Source organism: Euleptes europaea, chromosome 4, assembly GCF_029931775.1.
Source record: "Euleptes europaea isolate rEulEur1 chromosome 4, rEulEur1.hap1, whole genome shotgun sequence".
NCBI classification, from domain to species: domain Eukaryota; kingdom Metazoa; phylum Chordata; class Lepidosauria; order Squamata; family Sphaerodactylidae; genus Euleptes; species Euleptes europaea.
In genome coordinates, this window is record NC_079315.1 from 14069952 (window position 1) to 14091547 (window position 21596).

The 21596-nt window shown below is 46.9% G+C and overlaps 1 protein-coding gene across 1 annotated transcript; it reads left to right on the plus strand.

Annotated features, from left to right (window-relative positions):
* The first annotated feature begins 506 nt into the window (after nucleotides 1–506).
* On the plus strand, nucleotides 507–20187 carry LOC130476914 (putative DBH-like monooxygenase protein 2). Its single transcript, XM_056848926.1, has 13 exons — nucleotides 507–788; nucleotides 2403–2549; nucleotides 4206–4367; nucleotides 5206–5289; nucleotides 6443–6610; nucleotides 7326–7428; nucleotides 10665–10831; nucleotides 11990–12081; nucleotides 14210–14306; nucleotides 14917–14976; nucleotides 15747–15877; nucleotides 18267–18381; nucleotides 19954–20187. The coding sequence occupies exons 1-13, from the start codon at nucleotides 507–509 to the stop codon at nucleotides 20185–20187; spliced, it is 1842 nt and encodes a 613-aa protein (XP_056704904.1).
* The last annotated feature ends 1409 nt before the right edge of the window (nucleotides 20188–21596 follow it).

Here is a 21596-nt window from a genome sequence, read left to right on the forward strand (position 1 = left end):
TTTTTGTATGCCAATTTTCTCTACCTTTTAAGGAGAATCAAACCGGCTTACAATCCCCTTCCTCTCCCCACAACAGACAACTTGTGAAGTAGGTGAGGCTGAGAGAGCTCTAAGAGAACTGTGACTAGCCCAAGGTCACCCAGCTGGCTTCACATGGAGGAGTGGGGGATCTAACCCGGTTCACCTGATTAGAGTCCGCCGCTCATGTGGAGGAGTGGGGAATCCAACCTGGTTCTCCAGATTAGAGTCCACCACTATTAACCACTCTACCACGCTGGCTCCTGAGAAGGAAGCCACTTTATTATGTAAAAGGACGCTATTAACCCACCCTTTAAATCTGATATGCAGAATCCAATGCACTGCTCCTCCTTTCTGGCAGAGGTCCCAGCCTGGCTGATCTTTCATATAAGCTGAGTCTCCTCACCACTAGGTAACTGAGGGAGAAAACCCATATCAAAGAAAGAGAGACAGAGTACGAGAGAAAGGGAGCTCCATCTGCTCCAAGGATGATGAGCCACCCATGTATGAAAAGCCTTCTCTTCCTCCTGTCCACCTTGTGCCTTTGTTCCAGCCATTCCGCATCTCGTCCGATGCGTTTCTCTGCCTACCTAGACCCCCTGCAGCAGTTCCACCTACAATGGGACCACGATTCCAAGGAGATGATAACCTTTGAGCTTCACGTCCAGTCAACTGGCTGGGTGGCGTTTGGCTTCACCACTCATGGAGAGCTGCCTGGGGGAGATGTTGTGATTGGTGGAGTCCTTCCCGATGGCAACATGTATTTCTCGGTAAGTTTCAAGCCAAGAGTCACTGTAAAAGGAAATAATGCTAAGAATCATCATGTTTATTACAGCCAAAGGCCAGTATAAAATATACATCCTGTAATAGAACCATAGCAGCCCTGTGGCACAGAGTGGTAAGCTGCAGTACTGCAGTCCAAGCTCTGCTCATGACCTGAGTTTGATCCCAACGAAAGTCGGTTTTAGGTAGCCGGCTCAAGGTTGACTCAGCCTGCCATCCTTCCGAGGTCGATAAAATGAGTACCCAGCTTGTTGGGGGTAAAGGGAAGATGACTGGGGAAGGCACTGGCAAGCCACCCCGTAAACACAGGTCTATAACACATGGTCGCTGAACCTTCTTTATTCCCTGTTTCAGCCAGGATCAAAGTTACCCTGGCTGGGGGGTGGGGAAACTGGACACATTATCTTGAATGAGCAGGGACGAAACTGTGTGCAAATCGATCCATGAAAACAGAAAATGGGGGAGACGCGGAGTTCCTGTTTAGTTTGCCATGCCCCCTGCCCCCGGTGATTGGCCGTTTCAATTTGACCAATGACGAGCCAGGAACAACGGTTTGACTCGGGCCAGAAGAGGAATGAGAAAAGCCGGGTTCATTTTGCGTCGAAACAGGGCTGAGCTGACAATCAATAATGTAACGTCCGTTCGCAAAAATTTGATCCTGGCTGAAACGGAATAAAGGAGGCTACAGCAACCATGCATTTTTTACCAAAGTCTGCCTAGTAAACGTCGGGATGTGACATCACCACATGGGTCAGGAATGACCCGGTGCTTGTACAAGGGACCTTTACCTTTAATAGAACCATACAGCCCCCATTTACAACATCTCACCCGTGCTTGCTAGTCTGAAGATTTATCCATAAGATCTTTGTTCATCATTAAAGCCTTCTGTTTCCAACAGACATAAGAGCAAAATTTTGCTATGGAGTGTGAAAGAAAAGTCACCCTATCTTCCAGTAGATATTCTACCAAAGAGGCCTCGGAAGTGTAAGAGTGTACAAACCGAGATAGGGGAGTAATTAAACGATTTCTGGCATCATCATAATGTTCACAATGGAGTAAAATAATGCTAGGAAAAGCTGAAGGCAGCAGGAAAAAAGGAAGACCCATCATGAGATGGATCGACTCTATAAAGGAAGCCACTGCCCTCATTTTGCAAGACCTGAGCAAGGCTGTTAATGATAAGAGGTTATGGAGGTCATTGATTCATAGGGTCACCATGAGTCGGAATCGACTTCATGGCACTGAACACACACATAAATCTCAAACAGGCTTCACTTTTCACATGCTGGGGCAGGAAGAGGGAATCTTACAATCTCCAATTGCAGTTACAAATTATTGTTTTCGCCTGCCCAGTTATAATGGGACCAGGACTTCCACTGTTCGTCCTTTCTCGATCGTGTATGGAGCAAAAAAAGTTGAGAACCACTGCTCTAGGCTGATCCTGCATTTAGCAGGGGGTTGGACTAGATGGCCTGTATGGCCCCTTCCAACTCTATGATTCTAATGAACCAACAAAGGTAAAAATGTTTCTAATAAAAGCCTCATTTTGTCCAATTTTCACCTTCTGGCTTTTCTAAGTAGCTTTTCGCTATCTCCCTTAGGACTGGCACATTGTGGATGAGGAGACCATCGTAGAGGATGAAAGCCAAGACTATCAATTGTTGTCAATGACCGAAGACAAGACTTCCACCACCATAACATTCCGGCGCTACTTCCAGACGTGTGATGCTCATGACCAGCCTATCACGGTAAAACAATGCTCAGGGCACGAACAAGGGACACTGTCTAAACAAAGTTTAGGGTCATAACCAAGTTGGTCTGTAACCCCATAAATGGTCTTACGTGTGCCTTGCTTGTCTGTTGGATGGTAGTCCCACTTTTCTAAAAAAAAAACAATTGGTGCCAAAGGTCGAGATTGAACAATGCGCTTAGTTCCCCCACCGAAAGCCATGGGACTGCTGAAAAGAGCTTAATATTTACTTGTTGGCCATATTTTCATCCTGCTTGTCAGCTGAAGAATGTAACCCAAAGTGGCTTGCTCATAAAGAACAATGGGAACAAAAAGACAATAAAAGGCCACAGTATTAGAAACCCGAAAAGCCAATACCAAAGGAAAGGGGCAAACCATAAATGCCATTACCAGGAAGCGTTTGGCTGCATCCAGCTCCAGTGAGAGCATTACTACTCCATCCCACTGTTCCATCCCACTCCCCTCTTCCAGTCCCCCTTCTCTCAGCTGATCCTTAAGTATTTTAAGCAGGTCACATTTTGGGCAACCTCCAAGGAACACCAGGGTTGTCGTGCGGAGCCGGCAATGGCAAACCACCTCCAAAAGTCTACTGGGTCACCATAAGAGGGCTGAACTGAGGGCACACAAAAAATTGCCAGAAGAAGAAGAAGAAGAAGAAGAAGAAGAAGAAGAAGAAGAAGAAGAAGAAGAAGAAGAAGAAGAAGAAGAAGAAGAGTTGGTTTTTATATGTTGAGTTTCTCTACCACTTAAGGAAGAATCAAACCGGCGAACAATCACCTTCCCTTCCCCTCCCCACAACAGACACCTTGTGAGGTAGGTGGGGCTCAGAGCTGGCTTCAGGTGTAGGGGCGGGGACACAAATCCAGTTCACCAGATTACTCTCCGCCACTCACGTGGAGGAGTGGGGAATCAAACCCGGTTCTCCAGATCAGAGTCCACCCCTCCAAACCACCGCTCTTAACCACCATTCCATGCTGGCTCTCTCTCTATATATATATATTTAATTGTTTCTATATTTCTTTAACCCTAGGTTGCTTTCAAAGAGATATGAGCTCCATGTCAAAGAGGGCTTCTCTGTTTGTGTCTTTGTCTCTATGTCTGTTTTCATGTAGCTTGGACCGGGGTAGGAGGCGCATGGATCAGGAACCTCTATCCCAAACAAAGGCTAGCCGCAAACACCGTAGCTTGTGCCTTCCACTCTCCTCTTGCTGATGGAAGAGTTTCTTTTCAGTTGGAGGAAGGTTCCTCGGGCAAAGGCTTTATACTTGGTTGAATGGAGTAGTGCAGTAAAAGGCCCTCTCTACATACAAATTCCAAGAGGAATCAACTTCTAAACGTCTTTGGTAATCTACATATTTTCACGGTCTGCATCCGGCTTTGTTTTCTACCTTGGGGCACAACAGAAACACAGCAGATGTATCTACTCGACATTTAATCCTGCATGCTTATTATTGTTATGAATGTTGTGGGATAGAGAATTAAAATAGACATGCTTCCTCTGCATTTGACTGCGTGATTTGGATGTTGTTTGACCAAAATGTAGAAAACATCTGAACGTAGCCTTCTTTTGAGTTGCCAGTTTGCCTACTCGTTCAGGTAAATGTGATCATATTTTAGCTCAAGGAAGATTTTCCGTTTACCATCTCTTGTGCAGGGCGATACACTACGAGTGATCTCAGGTTTTGGCCCAGATGACACGATTGATTTCTTCAAAGGAAAGCTGATCAAGAGATCTCTGTTCTTCCTGTTATATTTAGACGAAGCTCACTTAAACACGCCCAGCGTCTACCATATATATGATCTCAAGCTAGATGATGTAAGTACTGAACCGCTAACAACACAATTGAGGGGTGGCCCTGTCAATGGGAGATGTGCAGAGACGTTTTGCGTGGCTTTGAGTTTAACTTATTTAAAAATCTTGTTTTGGTTCTTAAAAATAGTTCATTCTACTTCATTTAAACCCCACTTTTCTCTCCAAAGGGAATCCGAACTGCCTTACCACATTTTCCCCTTTCCCCATTTTAACCCTTACAATATGGTTGCCAGCTCTGGGTTGGGAATTACTTGGAGATTTTTGGGGGTGGAGCCTGAGGAGGGTGGGGTTTGGAGAGGAGAGGGACTATAGTGCCATAGAGTCCAATTGCCCAAGCAGTCATTTTCTCCAGGGGAACTGATTTCTATCAGCTGAAGATCTGTTGTAATAGCAGGAGATCTCCAGCTAGTATCTGGAGGTTGGCAACCCTACCCATCACACTCCCGTCCCTATTATGCCCTTGTTTAATGACTATTCCACGCACTGAGGTCTTGCAAGCATGCTACACTAGGGTTGCCAGGTCCCTCTTCACCACCCACAGGAGGTTTTTGGGGTGGAGCCTAAGGAGGGTGAGGTTTGGGAAGGGGAGGGACTTCAATGCCATAGAGTCCAATTGCCAAAGCGGCCATTTTCTCCAGGGGAACTGGTCTCTATCGGCTGGAGATCAGTTGTAATGGCAGGAGATCTCCAGTGAGTACCTGAAGATGGCCACCGTATGCTCCACCCCTCATCCTACCAGTTTTCCAAGGCAGAGCGCATGCACAGCCCATGCTCTCCCCTCTTCGGCCTGTCTCTTGGCAACTCCACAGTCTTTAGTCTGTGCTTTGCCTTTGTTTTCTAGTTCGCCATTCCAGAGGACGACACCACGTATGCCTGCACTTTCATCCCACTGCCCAGAGTCAAGACAAAACATCACATCTACAAGGTAAGTTATTTGGCCATGAGAGGAAAACTGGGAGCCTTGTGTTTCGCCTCTCCAGACTGCACGGTAGGGTTGCCAACTGCCAGGTAGTAGTCCTGCTAATTCAACTGATCTCCAGCCAATAGAGATCAGTTCCCCTGGAGAAAATGGCCACTTTGGCAATTGGACTCTATGGCATTGAAGTCCCTCCCCTCCCCAAACCCCGCCCTCCTCAGGCTCTGCCCCCAAAATCTCCCACCGATAGCAAAGAGCTATCTGGCAATCCTACTGCATGGACATAACAGACAGATAATTCTGCAAAGCACTGCTTAACTAGATCCAGCATCACATGCAATGTGATGTCACTTTTGGGGGAAACCAGATATGCCATCATGTCAGTCTAGGAATCACCATAGAGTTTCTGGCAATTCCTAGAGTGACTTGACACCACTTCCAGGATTTCCCTGGAATAAGCTATGTCACGTGCGATGCTGACAATTAAAAAACAATTCTCTCGCCTAGGGTTGCCAGGTCACCACTGGCACCACTGGCGGGAGGTTTTGGGGGACTTCAATGCCATAGAGACCAATTGCCAAAGCGGCCATTTTCTCCAGGTGAACTGATCTCTATCGGCTGGAGATCAGTTGTAATAGCAGGAGATCGCCAGCTAGTACCTGGAGGTTGGCCACCCTACATTTCCCTGTGCATCATATTGTGACTATGAGGGGGAAAGAGGAGAGGCCACTGTTGTCCCCTCTCTTTTGGCCGTTAATATTTCCAGCCTTCGGAGGCTGTGGCTGTTTTAGCAAAGACGCCATTGCCCAAGTGCATCAGCAGTGACATCGAGAACAGGCTCGTATCGAGCCAATGCCAGACATCCCTGCTGACTGCGGCCCCTGACAACCGAGGAGTAGGGTTGCCAGGTCCCTCTTCGCCACCGGCGGGAGGTTTTTGGGGCGGAGCCTGTGGAGGGCAGCATTTGAGGAGGGGAGGGACTTCAGCGCCATAGAGTCCAATTGCCAAAGCGGCCATTTTCTCCAGGGGAACCGATCTCTATCGGCTGGAGATCAGTTGTAATAGCGGGAGGTCTCCAGCTAGTACCTGGAGGTTGGCAACCCTACTGAGGAAAGAGATGGAGGGTCGAAGCCAGGCAACCTTTCTCCTCTTTTGTTTATAGTTTGAGGCCGTCATCACGCCGCGGAACGAAACCATGGTGCATCACATCCTGGTTTACGCCTGCGGCAACGCGAGCGTGCTGCCCACTGGGGTGAGCGACTGCTATGGAGCCGAACCGGAATTTTCCCTCTGCTCCCAAATCGTCGTGGGCTGGGCCGTAGGAGGAGGGGTGAGTATGGGGAATTGTCTTGACCCCGCGAGTTTTGGGGAGGGGCTGTGGCTCAGTTTGTAGAGCATCTGCTTGGCATGCAGAAGGTTCAATCCCCGGCATCTCCAGTTAAAAGGGACTAGGCAAGTAGGTGATGTGAAAGACCTCTGCCTGAGACCCTGGAGAGCTGCTGCCAGTCTGAGTAGACAATACTGACTTTGATGGACCGAGGGTTTGATTCAGTATCAGGCAACTTCATGTTTTCATGTGGATCATTTCCTACCTGCAACCAAACTACTGTACTAAATCTGAAAGTTTATTTTGGGCAGAGCTGGGGGATTGACCAAGTTTATTATTAATTTTATTAATTCAATTCCAACCATTGATCTCTTCCAGGGAAGAGGGATTTGTTTCTTTATTTTCTTAGAATAATACCAAAGAAGCCTGATACATTTTTAATCCACAGCTATCCACAGTCTTACCATACCAACTACCTCATTCTCTTATTAGGAGATGCCAGGGATTGAACCTGGGACCTTCTGCATGCCAAGCAAATGCTCTGCCACTGAGCCACCACCCTCCCCATCATTGCCAAAGACTGCCTTCTTGCAGTCCAGCTTGGCCTCTGTAAAGATACCCAGTTTTGAATCCAAAGGACCAGATACCGCAGCTGTCAAGTGATGATTTCTCTCTTCTTCTCTCTTCTCCTACTCTCCCCTCCCCCCGGCCCAATTAGTCCTACATGTTCCCAGATGAAACTGGAATCTCCATAGGCACACCACGGGATCCCCAGTGGATCCGGTTAGAAGTCCACTACAGCAATTTCGATTTAATCCCAGGTGAGTAAAAAGCGGGTGTGAATCACATGAACACGTGAAGTTGCCTTATACTGAATCAGACCCTTGGTCCATCAAGACAGTATTGTCTACTCAGACTGGCAGTGGCTCTCCAGGGTCTCAGGCGGAGGTCTTTCACATCACCTACCTGCCTAGTCCCTTTTACTGGTGATGCCGGGGATTGAACCTGAGACCTTCTGCATGCCAAGCAGATGCTCTACTACTGAGCCACAGCCCCTCCCCAATCTGATGAGGAAAGGCAGATCAAGGATAAAGGTGGGCAGAGAAGCATCCAGTGTTTAGCCGAGAGACCAGGCCTACCTTGATTTTGTCCTGGGTACGCACCTTTCCTTTCCTTCCCTTCCTTCTTTGCTCCTATGACCCATAGTTCCTGAGCAGTTATTTCTTAGAGGAAAATATGATGGAGAGATATTTGGCCACCACCAGTGTTATATTTGGATCTCGATCCAGTTTGTCTCTTGTTATGGGGGCAGGAATTCTCGCCAATACCGGGGTGATCCATTTATTTTGGTGGTGTTTAAAGAGGGGGTATTCCATCATCTTATGAGATAATGTGTCTATTTTCTTTGAACTGCATGGGCAAAGTCTGACAGAGTATGGTAGATTTCTATATCTTCCATTTAATACTGCTGAAGGTGCAGCATTTAAACGGGCGAGCATAAAGGGCGAAAACGCATGGTCGCTTTAGCCTCCTTTATTCCCTGTTTCAGCCAGGATGCAGCCAGGATCGAACGCAGTTCTGCGAAAACGCATGCGTTCGATCCTGGCTGAATTCTGGCTGAAACAGGGAATAAAGGAGGCTAAAGCGACCATGTGTTTTCGTCCAAAGGCTCTTCAGAAGGAAGGGACTGTCAGGTTGTAAAAGTATAGTGGAGTTACCAAAGGGGGAGGAATGCCAAAGAACTGAGTTGAACATACTCTCCGGGCACGCATTGTGAAGCTATAGTGGTCTAATTCTTTTCTGCATCTCTTAATAGTATTAGTCACCTTTCGTGATCTGGGTTCAAGTCCAATGAAGGGAGCTTTGACTCCCAAAAGCTTATTCCCTGGAAACCTTGTTGGACTCTAAGGTGCCACTGGACTCTAAGGTGCCACTGGACATCTTGTTCTTGTACTGCAGAACAACAGGAAATTATGTTCATGAAACCCACCTGAAACTATGTTCCATGATTTGGTTAGTCAAAACCGGCAACGAATCCCCTGTATTTCTAGCCATATCCTTGGTAAGCGGATGAAACAAGCCAACCTAGGAGAGATCAGGGACAAGGTATAGAGTTCCACGCTGGCCCTTTGCATTGTGACCAGGATATGTTTCTAGTAGCGATGACCCTTCAACATTTCTGGAAAAGTATCCTGGTGAAGCTCAGTAAGCAATTTAAGAAATACCGGATGAAAATTTACATTATTATTCATGAATACATCTTATTTCCATTTTCAGAAGAATGGGTTTCTTTGGAACTGCTAGGTTTAATCTAGAATTTTAATCTTCTCGTGGTTGGAAACCCTGCTGCATCCACCCACAAGTGATCAATGGGCAGCATATATCAACTTATTCTTATGCCCATGATCGCTTTTAATTTCAGTGAGCTCTCATTAGCATGAAACCATAGACGAGAGCTTCTGACATTGAAATGTCCCCCCTGTGAAATGATAAATTAGAGTAGCACTGTACATGTTCATACACTTGGATTAAAAAAAGAATAAGTTGCTGTTTCACTCCTTTAATTTTTAACCATCAAGACACAGCTGACTTATGACAACCCCCATATGGTCTTCAAGGCAAAAGACATTCAGAGGTGGCCTGCCATTGCCTTCTTCCGCATCATGGTCCTGGTATTTCTTGGGGGTCTCCCATCCAAATACTTGCCAGGGTCGAGGCTGAGAGTGTGTGACTTGCCCAAGGGCACCCACCCGGCAAGCTTCCATGACAGAGTGGGGATTCAAACCTGGGTTTCTCAGATCTAGTCGGACACCTTAACCACTACACCACACAGTCCACAGCAAAATTCAAAAACAAAAGTCATGTAATACCTTTTACTGAATACTCTTTAATAAAAGGTAAAGGTCCCCTGTGCATGCAGCTGGTCATTCCTGACCCACGGGGTGACATCACATCCCAGTGTTTACTAGGCAGACTTTTTTTTTACGGGGTGCCTTCCCCAGTGCCTTCCCCAGTCATCGTCCCTTTACCCCCAGCAAGCTGGGTACTCATTTGACCGACCTCGGAAGGATAGAAGGCTGAGTCAACCTTGAGCCGGCTACCTGAAACCAACTTCCATTGGGATTGAACTCAGGTCGTGAGCAGAGCTTGGACTGCAGTACTGCAGCTTACCACTCTGTGCCACAGGGCTCTATCATAAGCATCCTTATATCTAATACCTAAGGGTTGAGCCCTGTATGGCTTTCGAAAATCCATGAAATGGTCCTGCCCCAGATATGATTGCCTTCTATAAACCCAAGGTGTCCACCAAGTTATACAAATGCCTTAAATGTTAAAAACCCCAAAACATTAGAGTTCAGATAGCATATTGATTTGCCATAACAACCCAAAATGGTGCCCAAGGGAGGAGAAGGAAGGGCCGTGGCTCAGTGGCAGAGCATCTGCTCAACATGCAGAAGGTCCCAGGTTCAATCTCCAAAGTCTCCAGTTAAAAGGACCAGGTAGTAGGTGATTTGAAAAGTCCTCTACCTGAGACCCTGGAGAGCCGCTGTCGGTGAGTAGACAATACAGACCTTGGTGGACCAATACTGACATTGATGATTCAGTATACAGCAGACTCATGTGTGAGGAGATGAGGGGGGGGGGAGAAGTAGAGCTGGAGCCATGGAGGAGGTCAGGCAGAAAGAGAAAGAGAAGTGATGGCCATCATCTGTTGGCTGTCCCCAGTAACTGAGGATCAAACCAGATGAGATGCAACGTGGTGTAGTGGTTAAGAGCGATGGACTCTAATCTGGAGAACCAGGTTTGATTCCCCCCTCCTCCACATGAAGCCTGCTAGGTGACCTTGGGCTAGTCACAGCTCCTGCTATTACAACTGATCTCCTGCCTATAGAGATCAGTTCCCTTGGAGAAAATGGCCGCTTTGGCAATTGGACTCTATGGCATTGAAGTCCCTTCCCATACCCTGCCCTCCTCAGGCTCTGCCCCAAAAACCTCCTGTCGGTAGCGAAGAGGGGCCTGGCAACCCTACATTCATCTCATGTTTTTCCTTTCTTAGACCTAATCGACAACTCAGGGATAAGACTCTACTATACCCCGGAGCTGCGTCCGTACGACATGGGGGTGCTACAGACCGGGCTCTACACCTTTCCCATCCATTTCCTCCCTCCAGGAGTAGAGAGTTTCAACTCCTATGGACTCTGCAATACCAGTCAGTTTGACGAGGTAAGCTTTAGAATGGTAAAAGGCTGAACGTCCAGGCATGCTATCTCAGCCGTTGGCTATTCTTCTTGATCTCCAGGAGACTTTTCCTTTTAACATGCAACCAGGCACCATGGGGTGGTTCCTACCCCTATCCTATCACTCCACTGGCCTAAGTTTGTTTATTTATTTAAATACTTATACTCCACCTTTCCTTTTGCATCATGGTCGAATCCTTGCTCCAACATAAGAAGCCTTCTTCCAACATATGTGGTGCATCCATAGGAAGAAGAACCACTTAAGTCAGAGGAAATTTCCTTAGGCTGGAGGAAGGCTCCATGGAGGATGGTTGGATCCACCCACCCCAACTTGTTCAGGACTGAGGGGGGTGGTGTAGTTACAAAAGAACATGTGTGCCATTCAAAAATGCAAGTCACGCCAATGTTTTATGTAGTCTGTAAGTGTCTGGCAACCACACAAAAAATAAAATGAGCAGTCCAGATGCCTCTTGAACCCATAGACCCTGATCGAGGGCTCCCAGTTCTCCTTTCCCTGCCAAACATGCCCCACACAGACTCCACGGCAACTTTCAACAGAGTGGTCACTAATGCCAGCATGGTGTAGTGGTTAAGAGCGGTGGTTTGGAGCAGTGGTCTGGAGAACCGGGTTTGATTCCCCGCTCCTCCACTTGAGCGGTGGATGCTAATCTGGTGAACTGGATTTGTTTCACCACTCCTATGAAGCCAGCTGGGTGACCCTGGGCTAGTCACACTCCCTCAGCCCCACCTACCTCACAGGGTGTCTGTTGTGGGGAGGGGAAGGGTTATTGTAAGCCGGTTTGATTCTTCCTTAAGTGGTAGAGAAAGTCGGCATATAAAAACCAACTCATAATCATCTTCTTCATCATCTTCTTCATCATCTTCATCTTTTTCATCTTCTTCATTTTCTTCTTCATCTTCTTCTTCTTCATCATCATCATCATCTTTTAAAGAGGAAGGAGCTCATTCTAGAACATGGTGAGCTCTTTCCTAACAAGTCTTGTGAAGTTGTCAAGGTTATACAGGTAGTCCATGCAGGTGTGTTATAGCAGCACAGGTCACGTGGATGAATGACCATCGCTGGCCTCTATGCGCTTACAAATTTCCCTTGACAAAAGCCTTGTTTCTCTCTTTTGAACTGTAGCTGAACGGGACCCCGGTGCCCGATATGAATGTCTTTGGTTACTTGCTCCACACTCACTTGGCTGGAAGAGGGGTGAGAGGAGTCCAGTACCGGTAAGAAAGGCAACATATGTGTAGGGAGAGGAGCAGTTGTTTCACTGCAGAACTGCCCCAATAAATCACAAATAGAAGGAAGGGGGCAAGAGATTATAGAATGAGGGGATTACACTGCGGACATTTTTCTTGGGAAGAGGGTAAATCGGGTTACTGTATTTTGTATGTTATTAATTGTTGGGATTGTGAGCTGCTTTGAGCCGAAGGGGACGGTAGGGTATTAATATTTAAACAAAAGAAGAAATTTAAAGGAGGGTGTGGGCTGGGGGAGCTGAACGGTCCCCTACGTGCAGCTTGTGTTCATCCCCCCACCCCCACCCCCACCCCACGCACAATTGTTCTCCCCAAGTAGGGTTGCCAGTTCCAGGTTGGGAAATTCCTGGAGGTTTTGGGGGTGGAGTATGAGGAAGGCAGGGATTGGGGAGAGGAGTAAAGTTGCCAGGTCGATCTTCGCCACCGGTGGGAGGTTTTTGGGACGGAGCCTGAGGAGGCCGGGGTTTGGGGAGGGACTTCAATGCCATCGAGTCCAATTGCCAAAGCGGCCATTTTCTCCAGGCGAACTGATTTCTATTGGCTGGAGATCAGTTGTAATAGCATGAGATCTCCAGCTAGTTCGAAAAATAGGGGGGGGAGGGGGAAGAAACCCAACCTTAAAAAACCAAAAGCAGGGTACCCAAGGTTGGGTGAAAAAGATAAAATATTAATAGAGAAATATATTTTATTTTAAAGCTCTATATAAGGATTAAAAACATTAAAAATGATAACACGTGGCATGATGCCATCTTATAAGGTTGATAGACCTACACTACATGCCAAATGCATTTCGGCCAGCAGGCCTTCATCAGTGGTCAAATCAAACCCATATGATGCATAAACAAATATTGCGACATATGCAGACAACCATATACCAGCCCAGGCTTGCGTGTAGGGTGTTAAAATAAATTTCAGATCGTAAAGCCCTCTAGTTGGAGCGCCTGCAAGTTGTTCTTATACTGGGCTGTATTGGTCTCCCATACAGATAGGGTGTCCAGAGAAGGGCAACAAAGATGGTGAGGGGTCTGGATACCAAGTCCTACGAGGAAAGGTTGAAGGAGCTGGGTATGTTTAGCCTGAAGAGGAGAAGACTGAGAGGGGATATGAGAACCATCTTCAAGTACTTGAAGGGCTGTCATAGAGAGGAGGGTGCCGAGTTGTTTTCTGTTGCTCAAGAAGGTCGGACCAGAACCAATGGGTTGAAATTAAATCAAAGAGTTTCCGTCTAGACATTAGGAAGAATTTTCTAACAGTTAGAGCGGTTCCTCAGTGGAACAGGCTTCCTCGGGAGGTGGTAAGCTCTCCTTCCCTGGAGGTTTTTAAGCAGAGGCTAGATGGCCATCCGTCAGCAATGCTGATTCTGTGACCTTAGGCAGATGATGAGAGGGAGGGCATCTTGGCCATCTTCTGGTCACTAGGGGTGTGGAGGGGGAAGGTAGTTGTGAATTTCCTGCATTGTGCAGGGGGCTGGACTTGATGGCCCTGGTGGTCCCTTCCAACTCTATGATTCTATGATTCTATGATTCTAATGCCATAGAGTCCAATTGCCAAAGCAGCCATTTTCTCCAGGTGAACTGATCTCTATCACTGGAGATCAGTTGTAATAGCAGGAGATCTCCAGCCAGTACCTGTAGGTTATTGTTGTGTTCCGTATGGAAAAATACCGAAATAATGAACAAAATTTACAACTAAACCTTGTTTGCTTTTACTGGATGTTGTATATACTTCATACAAACTTACAGTCATATGGCTTATCTCATACACATACATACAGATTTACATATCTGAATATACAGGCATAATATGACCTTGCAATTTTTACAAATCCGGTGTAATTGCCAATTTTTCTATGAGCATTACTTACCCTTACAATCTATGCTGTGCCATATGCCATGCCATGCCAACTTTATTTCCCGGGATTGGGTAAAGTTTCAATAATTTTTATCAAGGCATCAACTAAATTGGAGGCAACAGCCTTCCCCTGCCGGTCACAATTGAAAAGTGCCGGATCAGTTGTAATAGCGGGAGATCTCCAGCCACCACCTGGAGGTTGGCAACGCTATCCCCAAGCCGATTCCTTTGTCTCTACCCCCAGGGATGGCAAGCAGTTGCGAATCCTCTGCGAAGACAATAAGTATGATTTCAACCTTCAGGAGACGAGAGGCTTGAAGGAAGTCGTCACTTTAAAAACGGTACGTGGTCTTGCGATGTCCTTTTGTGGCAGTAGTCTTCTGTTCCTACGGGTCTTTGGTAATGGGAGGTACAAAAGACGAAATACATGGCGTCAATACATAGAACCAATAATAGATATTTAAGGATTTGAATACCCTATTAGAGATTCGGAGGCGTTACATAGAAATGGTGATCTCATTCTCACTAATGAGCAGTGAAGACCCTCATGGTCAGGTACTTTTCTGTTTGATCCTAAATTACTGCAGTTCTTCTTATCTTGGACCCTGGCAGCTGCCAAGGCTAACTAAGAGAGTTCCTAGCTGGTTCTTATCTCTGGAAAACCAGCTTATGCAAGCATACTGAAGCCATCTATGGATTCTTTAATTAGCTTCCAATTAAGGAGCAACAGTGGGCCTCTTATACTTGAGGCTTGTAACATATGCAAGTGCTTGGTGTAACTATACAAGCCACCTCTAATATGCTGAGTGTGGCATGTTCGTGAGTGCAGATATACTTTATTGAGTACAAAGAATATATTTCAAATCAAAGAATACATTTCCAATACATTTCCCATAGCATATAATGATTTCAGGCATTACAGTCTCACGTGTGGCCTGCTTTGTTTTGCAGGGAGATGAGTTCTTGGTGGAATGTCGCTATCAAACACTCGATCGGACAAGCCTGACATTTGTAAGTGGGGCAGCCCATTTGTTAAGGGGGGGGTAGATCTGCAGTGGCCGGCAGCAGCGGAAAATGCGTCGCCTCCTCCGAGGCTTCCTGGCTGCTGTGAAAAAACGGTTTTATAAAAATAAAAAAGGAACAATAAGGAGAAATGCCCCCATGAAAACAGCGAGGCTGCACCACCAAAAAAGGTGGCACAGTAGGGTTGCCAGGTGCCCAGTGGTGGTGGGCAAACCCCCGGCAATTTGCCCCTTTGCCCGCCGACCAGCTGACGGTCGGAGCATCCACGCGTTGCCACGCGATCCCGAGATGTGCCTTAAATGGCCAAAGTGGCCATTTTCTCCAGGTGAACTGATCTCTATCGGCTGGAGATCAGTTGTAATAGCAGCAGATCTCCAGCTAATACCTGGAGGTTGGCAACCCTAAGAGTACATGTGAATCATGCGCTGCTGCTTCCTCCAGAGGGGTATCCTGACTGACCCAGAGACCCCAGCAGCCTCCTTCATGTTCCTTTGACACGGGACAGGAAGAAGGGCAAATGAAGCCACAACCTGCTCCCTCCACCATATCCACATTTGGGGGGGGAGGAACAAAGCCCTCTAGGAGGGATGTTACTGCAGTGCAGAGGGGGGAAAGCTGTGATGGAGGAGCCTGTGAAAACCAGCCTGGGCATCTGGATGCCTTGCCTAACCTCATAGGCATAAACATGGTGGTTAGCAGCCAGCGCTCCATTCCTGCCTCTTAGCTAACTTGGCCATTTCCTCTCCCTTTTTCTGCAGGGCGGGCCAAGTACCCTGAACGAAATGTGCCTGGCGTTCCTCTTCTATTACCCTCGCAACAACATCTCCAGCTGCATGGGATACCCGAGCATTCAATACGTCGCCCAGGAACTTGGTCAGACAGCGGCAGAGTAAGTGTTCCTGGACTGGGCCCAAAGAGCATGAGTTTGGGAACCTGCAGACTGAGATCAGAACTGGAATGTGATGGAAATAGTGATGGAAATATTGGCGAAGGCTTTCACGGTCAGAGTTCATTGGTTCTTGTAGGCTATCCGGGCTGTGTGACCGTGGTCTTGGTATTTTCTTTCCTGACGTTTCGCCAGCAGCTGTGGCAGGCATCTTCAGAGGAGTAACACTGAAGGACAGTGTCTCTCAGTGTCAAGTGTGTAGGAAGAGCAATATATAGTCAGAAGGGGGGTGGGTTTGAGCTGAACCCAAGTGTCTTCCTACACACTTGACACTGAGAGACACTGTCCTTCAGTGTTACTCCTCTGAAGATGCCTGCCACAGCTGCTGGCGAAACATCAGGAAAGAAAATACCAAGACCACGGTTACACAGCCCAGATAACCTACAAGAACCTGTGATGGAAATAGTTTGAGAACTAAGGGAGACCTGCAGTGGCTTGCAGGGGAGGTAAAATCCTGTTCTTCCCAAATATTCACACCAGCCCCTGCTTCCTCCACATACTTGGAATGCCTGGGAGACTATAGGGGACAGGGCAAGGGAGAAAGGACATTGTTGATGCATCAATGTCTCTTCCAGCTAAGACCCAGAAGGGATGTCACCAACATTCTAGGATTTAACCATAGAGATCAGCAAAATCCTACAGAGGTGGTGACATCACGTCCGGGTTTTAAGCAGAAGTGACATTGGCCGTTTATGCATCGGTACTTTCACTCACGTTCACACTGGTCTGAATCGGTTGTTCCTTGGAGTTACGCGTGAATTTTTCGTCCGTTAGAGATGACCTTGTGCCCAGCCCTCGCAATGTCCGGGTCTTCCCATTCCTCTGTTAACCCGACTCTTCCCTCTCCCCTGAGCAAAGCCCAGATGAAATCCCCATGAAGAAGGCAAAGTGTGGGGTACGCAAGCTTGGTTTCTCTCACAGCCAATTACAAAGCAGCATGTCCAGAGGTGGGGATTGAAATGCTTCCTGCTTCCTCAGAGCTCTTTCTGAGCAGAAGAAAAACTTTTTAAAAACGAGGCTTGAATTTCTCCCCCCCCCTTTCAGATTGCTCCGTTTTTTATGTTGTTGTTCTTAAAATGCTTTTTTATGTGGCAATTGGGTTTGGGAGGGGGTTTCTCTCACAGTAAGCATTACAAGTAAGCCAATTACAAAGCAGCATTTAAAGGGGTGGGGACTTGATTTGAGCTTGGAGACTGCTGGTGCATAGATTCCCAACCAGAAAGTGTGGGTCCAGCCAGCAACGAGTGTCAGATAAAACTCCCATGCATAAATGACCATTGATACATCAACAGCGTTCCCCACACCCAATTTTCTTCTGCTGCTCCTTTGAGCACCAGTGGGGAGTTGGGGGTGGGGGTTCCTGCTGGGGTTTGACCACCAAAAGTGGGCAAATGGCACCCTTATCCACCACTCCTACTCTAGGTCCACTTTCCTTTCTTCCATCAACTCCACTCCTTCCCCCCCACACACACACATCCTTTTCTCCTTCCCACCCCCATGTGTCCACCTTTCCAATATTTATGCTTGTCTCCTCCTGCTCTCTCTTTGCCCATGCTGCTCTTCATGTTTAGAGTTGCCAACCTCCAGGTACTAGCTGGAGATCTCCTGCTATTACAACCCATCTACAGCCGGTAGACATCAGTTCACCTAGAGAAAATGGCTGCTTTGGCCACTAGACTCTATGGCATTGAAGCCCCTCCCCAAAAAACCTCCCACCGGTGGCAAAGAAGGACCTGGCAACCCTATTCATGTTCCTCCTACACCAATCCGGCCCCTGCTTCCCAACTTACTGGTTTTGCTTCCATTTTTGCTTCCCCGGTAGGGTTGCCAGGTACCGCTTCGCCATCAGCGGGAGGTTTTTGGGGCGGAGCCTGAGGAAGGCAGGGTTTGGGGAGGGGGGCTTCAATGCCATAGAGTCCAATGGCCAAAGCGGCCATTTTCACCGGGAGCCTGTCCTACCCAGCGGGAGAATTTGAACTGAGAGATTCAAATAATGCAAAATATCTTGTATTGAAATTGTGAGCTGTAAAAGAAATTGAATTGTGTGTAAAACGTTACGTGGCTGCACTTGAAAAAGTTAATATATATTCAAATGTATTGAAGAAAAATTGTGCTGTTTAACTATATAAAAAATACATATATGAACAAATTAATCCTTGCCAGTACATGGTTAAATTAAGCATACTATCACATTGTTATTATTTTTGTGCCATTAGCTGTATATTTTGGATGAGCTTAAGTAGCAGCTGTATGTTTATATTGTATTGAGTACCTGGAGGTTAGCAACCCTATTCCCTGGTCATTCATCTCCTCTTTGATTTCTCCTCCACAGCGCAATGGAAGGGATGATGGCCATTAACTTGGTAGACTGGGACAACGAAACCGCCAAAAAAGCGGAGAAGGCGTGCAAAGAAGTGGATCAAGTTGTCATCCTTAAAACTATTGATGTAGGTGGGACTCGCACGTTGTCCGGGGGCAGGGAGACTCCGCAGCCTACCCAGTTGCTGCAACAGTTGATCGGCAGCAACTCGAGGAGGGAAGCGGATTTTGGCCTTGCTCACCAACTGGCCAGCTCCCTGCAGCAGGGTCGCCAGCTCTGGGTTGGGAAATACCTGTAGATTTGGGGGCGGGGGAGCCTGAGGAGGGCAGGGTTTGGGGAGGGGAGGGACTTCGGTAGGGTTGCCAACCTCCAGGTACGAGCTGGAGACCTCCTGCTATTACAACTGATCTCCAGCCGATAGAGATCAGTTCCCCTGGAGAAAATGGCCGCTTTGGCCATTGGACTCTATGGCACTGGAGTCCCCCCTCTCCAAACCCCGCCCTCCCCAGGCTCCGCCTCCAAACTCTCCATGTATTTCTCTAATCCGGAAAACGCGGGCAAAACGCGTGGAAATGCATGGGGAGAGCAAGACACCATTCTCCTGGTGCTGCTGCACCTCCGCCGGCGTCCCACCGGGCAAAGCCCCACGCCAGCTTCCTGGGGGGCGTTCCTGGGGCGTGCTGGGGGCCGGAGCTGCCAGTAGGCAGCTTCTTGACCCCTTTTGCCCAGGGTATGCTGATGGGGAGAACTTTTTGCTGGTGGGGCCAGCTTTTTGCTGGTGCAGCCTCTCTGTTTTAAATGGGCCAAATGCCCCGTTTAAAAAACAAAAAAACCTTCAGAGTAGTCCTTGCAAAGAGGTGGCGACAACCAAATTTACCAGATATAGACGACTGGAAATATAAAATGATGGAATATGCCAAAATGACCCACATGATGAACATAACTGATGAGGAAACTCTTGAACAGTTTAATGAAAAATGGAGTTTGTTTTATAGATATATAGAAACCAATAGTTGAAACTCTATAATAATACCAGCTTAAATGGTATAAACACTGGCTAAAGTATAGTGAAGCCATTCTCTAGTAAAACAAGAATAAAGGTACAATAATTGGTTATAGGAAAATGAAGCTATTTTCTATTAGAATAAGATACTTTATATAAATAACTGGAGAAATAGATGCAGTAATTACGTCGTAATCTTTATTTTTTATATGCTGAAACATTCTTTTTTTCCCTATATACACATTTTATCTGTAGATGGTCCCCTATTCCTTCCTCCCCCACTTTTTGTATCCCTTTTTTGAAATAAATAATAATTTTTTAAAAAACACCCTTCAAAAAACGTTTTAAAGCTTTTTGGCAGCCGGGGAACAGCTTAGGAGGCCCCGTGGCAGTGCCGCGACCCTGCCATCCCCAGCCGTCCAAGGCTCAGGAATGGGCTGCCCTATTTTAATAAAATTTACGGATGAATTTTTAGAATGATGTAAAACAGTACAAAATGATTTAGATCCAAAATGTAACTGATGAGGATCTTATTGCAAGTATTGGATGTTGTATGTGAAGTTTTATGTTGTTTTTTTTGGGGGGGTTAATTTTAAAAAAAGAAATGCCTTTGCCCTAACAGGACCAGGTAGTCCAGACTGTCACCCAGTCTGGTAACCGAATTAATCTTTATTGTTTTTCTTTCTTCCTCTCCAGGAGGTGGTCGTCAACGAAACTGGCTTCATTCGAGATATCATTGACACTGAACCAGCCCCCTGCAAAAATATTTTCAATAATGACCCTACATCTGAGCCAGAAATGCAGGCCAGGTACCAGGCGGCCACAACATCCAATGCCCTCGACCCCAAAGCCACCCTACCGTTTCCTACTTCGCTGTTCGTACACTTGGGTTTTACTTGGCTCCTTACTTTCTCCCTGTTTGTAGTCTGAATCTCAGAGGCGAATGTCATAAGATGTCATCACTAGCCTGCCAACAGTGCAATCCTATGCATGCTTAATGGGAGCCAGAGTGGTGTAGCGGTTAAGAGCGGTGGTTTGGTTCCACTCCCAAACCTTCAGGAATTTCCCAACCTGGAGCTGGCAGCCCTACCGTGATAGGATTCTTTGTACATGTTGGTTTGTCCTGAGTTTTTAAATTTTTCATTCATGACCTGCTGAGGAACAATGTGCCCATTGAGATGAAATCTGTATCTACCACTCTATGGTGCAATCCTCAACTTACTTGTTTGGATGTACCCAGGGTTGGATCCAACCAGCTTTTCTGCCAGTGACAAAAAGAGGAGGGGATCCCTCTGACACCCCCCCCAAATGGTTATGCTAGCAATAATGGGACCTGCATGGACAAATGCCATGTGGGAGAGGGGCTGCAGTAAGGAGGAAAAGTTGGGAAGACCGAATTAAAAAGATGGCTGGATCCAACCCCTATTATGGAGGTGATGTGGCAAATTTGGAAAAGTCCCATGGAAAGAAACGGAATGGGCTTTAAGCCCTGTTCAGATATTTGTTATATGTGTGTTGTGATTGTGTCTACCAGACTCCCCACCCCCTTTTAGTGCTCTTGACGGCAGAGTGTGGAGAAGAACATCTGCACAGAGGCCTATGTTTGTGCACATGGGCACAAATCATGCCACCAGCACACTGCCATTAAAAAAGTAGTTAAGTATTGCTTGAAAAGGACAGGCTATAGATTAACCATTTGAAATCATTGATCCAAGGTAGGAAGTTCTCCTGGGCACATGAAACAAAGAGGAAAGATAATAGCCATCCATAGCTGGGCAACTGTAAAATTTAAAAAGCTAAATTTTGCAGATTTAAATTATTTAAATGGTAATAAATTTACATTTACCGTATAATTAGGGGTGGCAACCTCCAGGTCGTAGCTGGAGATTTCCTGCTATTTCAACTGATCTCCAGGTGACAGAGATCAATTCACCTGGAGAACATAACCGCTTTGGAAGGTGGACTCTATGTCAGTATACCCCATTGATAAGGTTGCCATCTCCGGGTTGGGAAATGCCTGGAGATTTTGGGGGTGGAGCCTGAGGAGAGCAGGGTTTGGAGAGTGGAGGGACTTCAATGCCATTGAGTCCAATTGCCAAAGCTGCCATTTACTCCAGGGGAATTGATCTCTGTCACCTGGAGATCAGTTGTAACAGCAGATCTCCAGCCACCACCTGGAGGATGGCAAGCCTACCCATTGAAGTCCCTCCCCTCACCAAACCCTGCCCTCCCCCGGCTCCACCCTAAATCTCCAAGTATTTTCCAATCCAAAGCTGGCAACTCTAAATATAATGCTATGCAGAGTTACCCCTGTCTTTCAGAAATCAATAGACCCATTA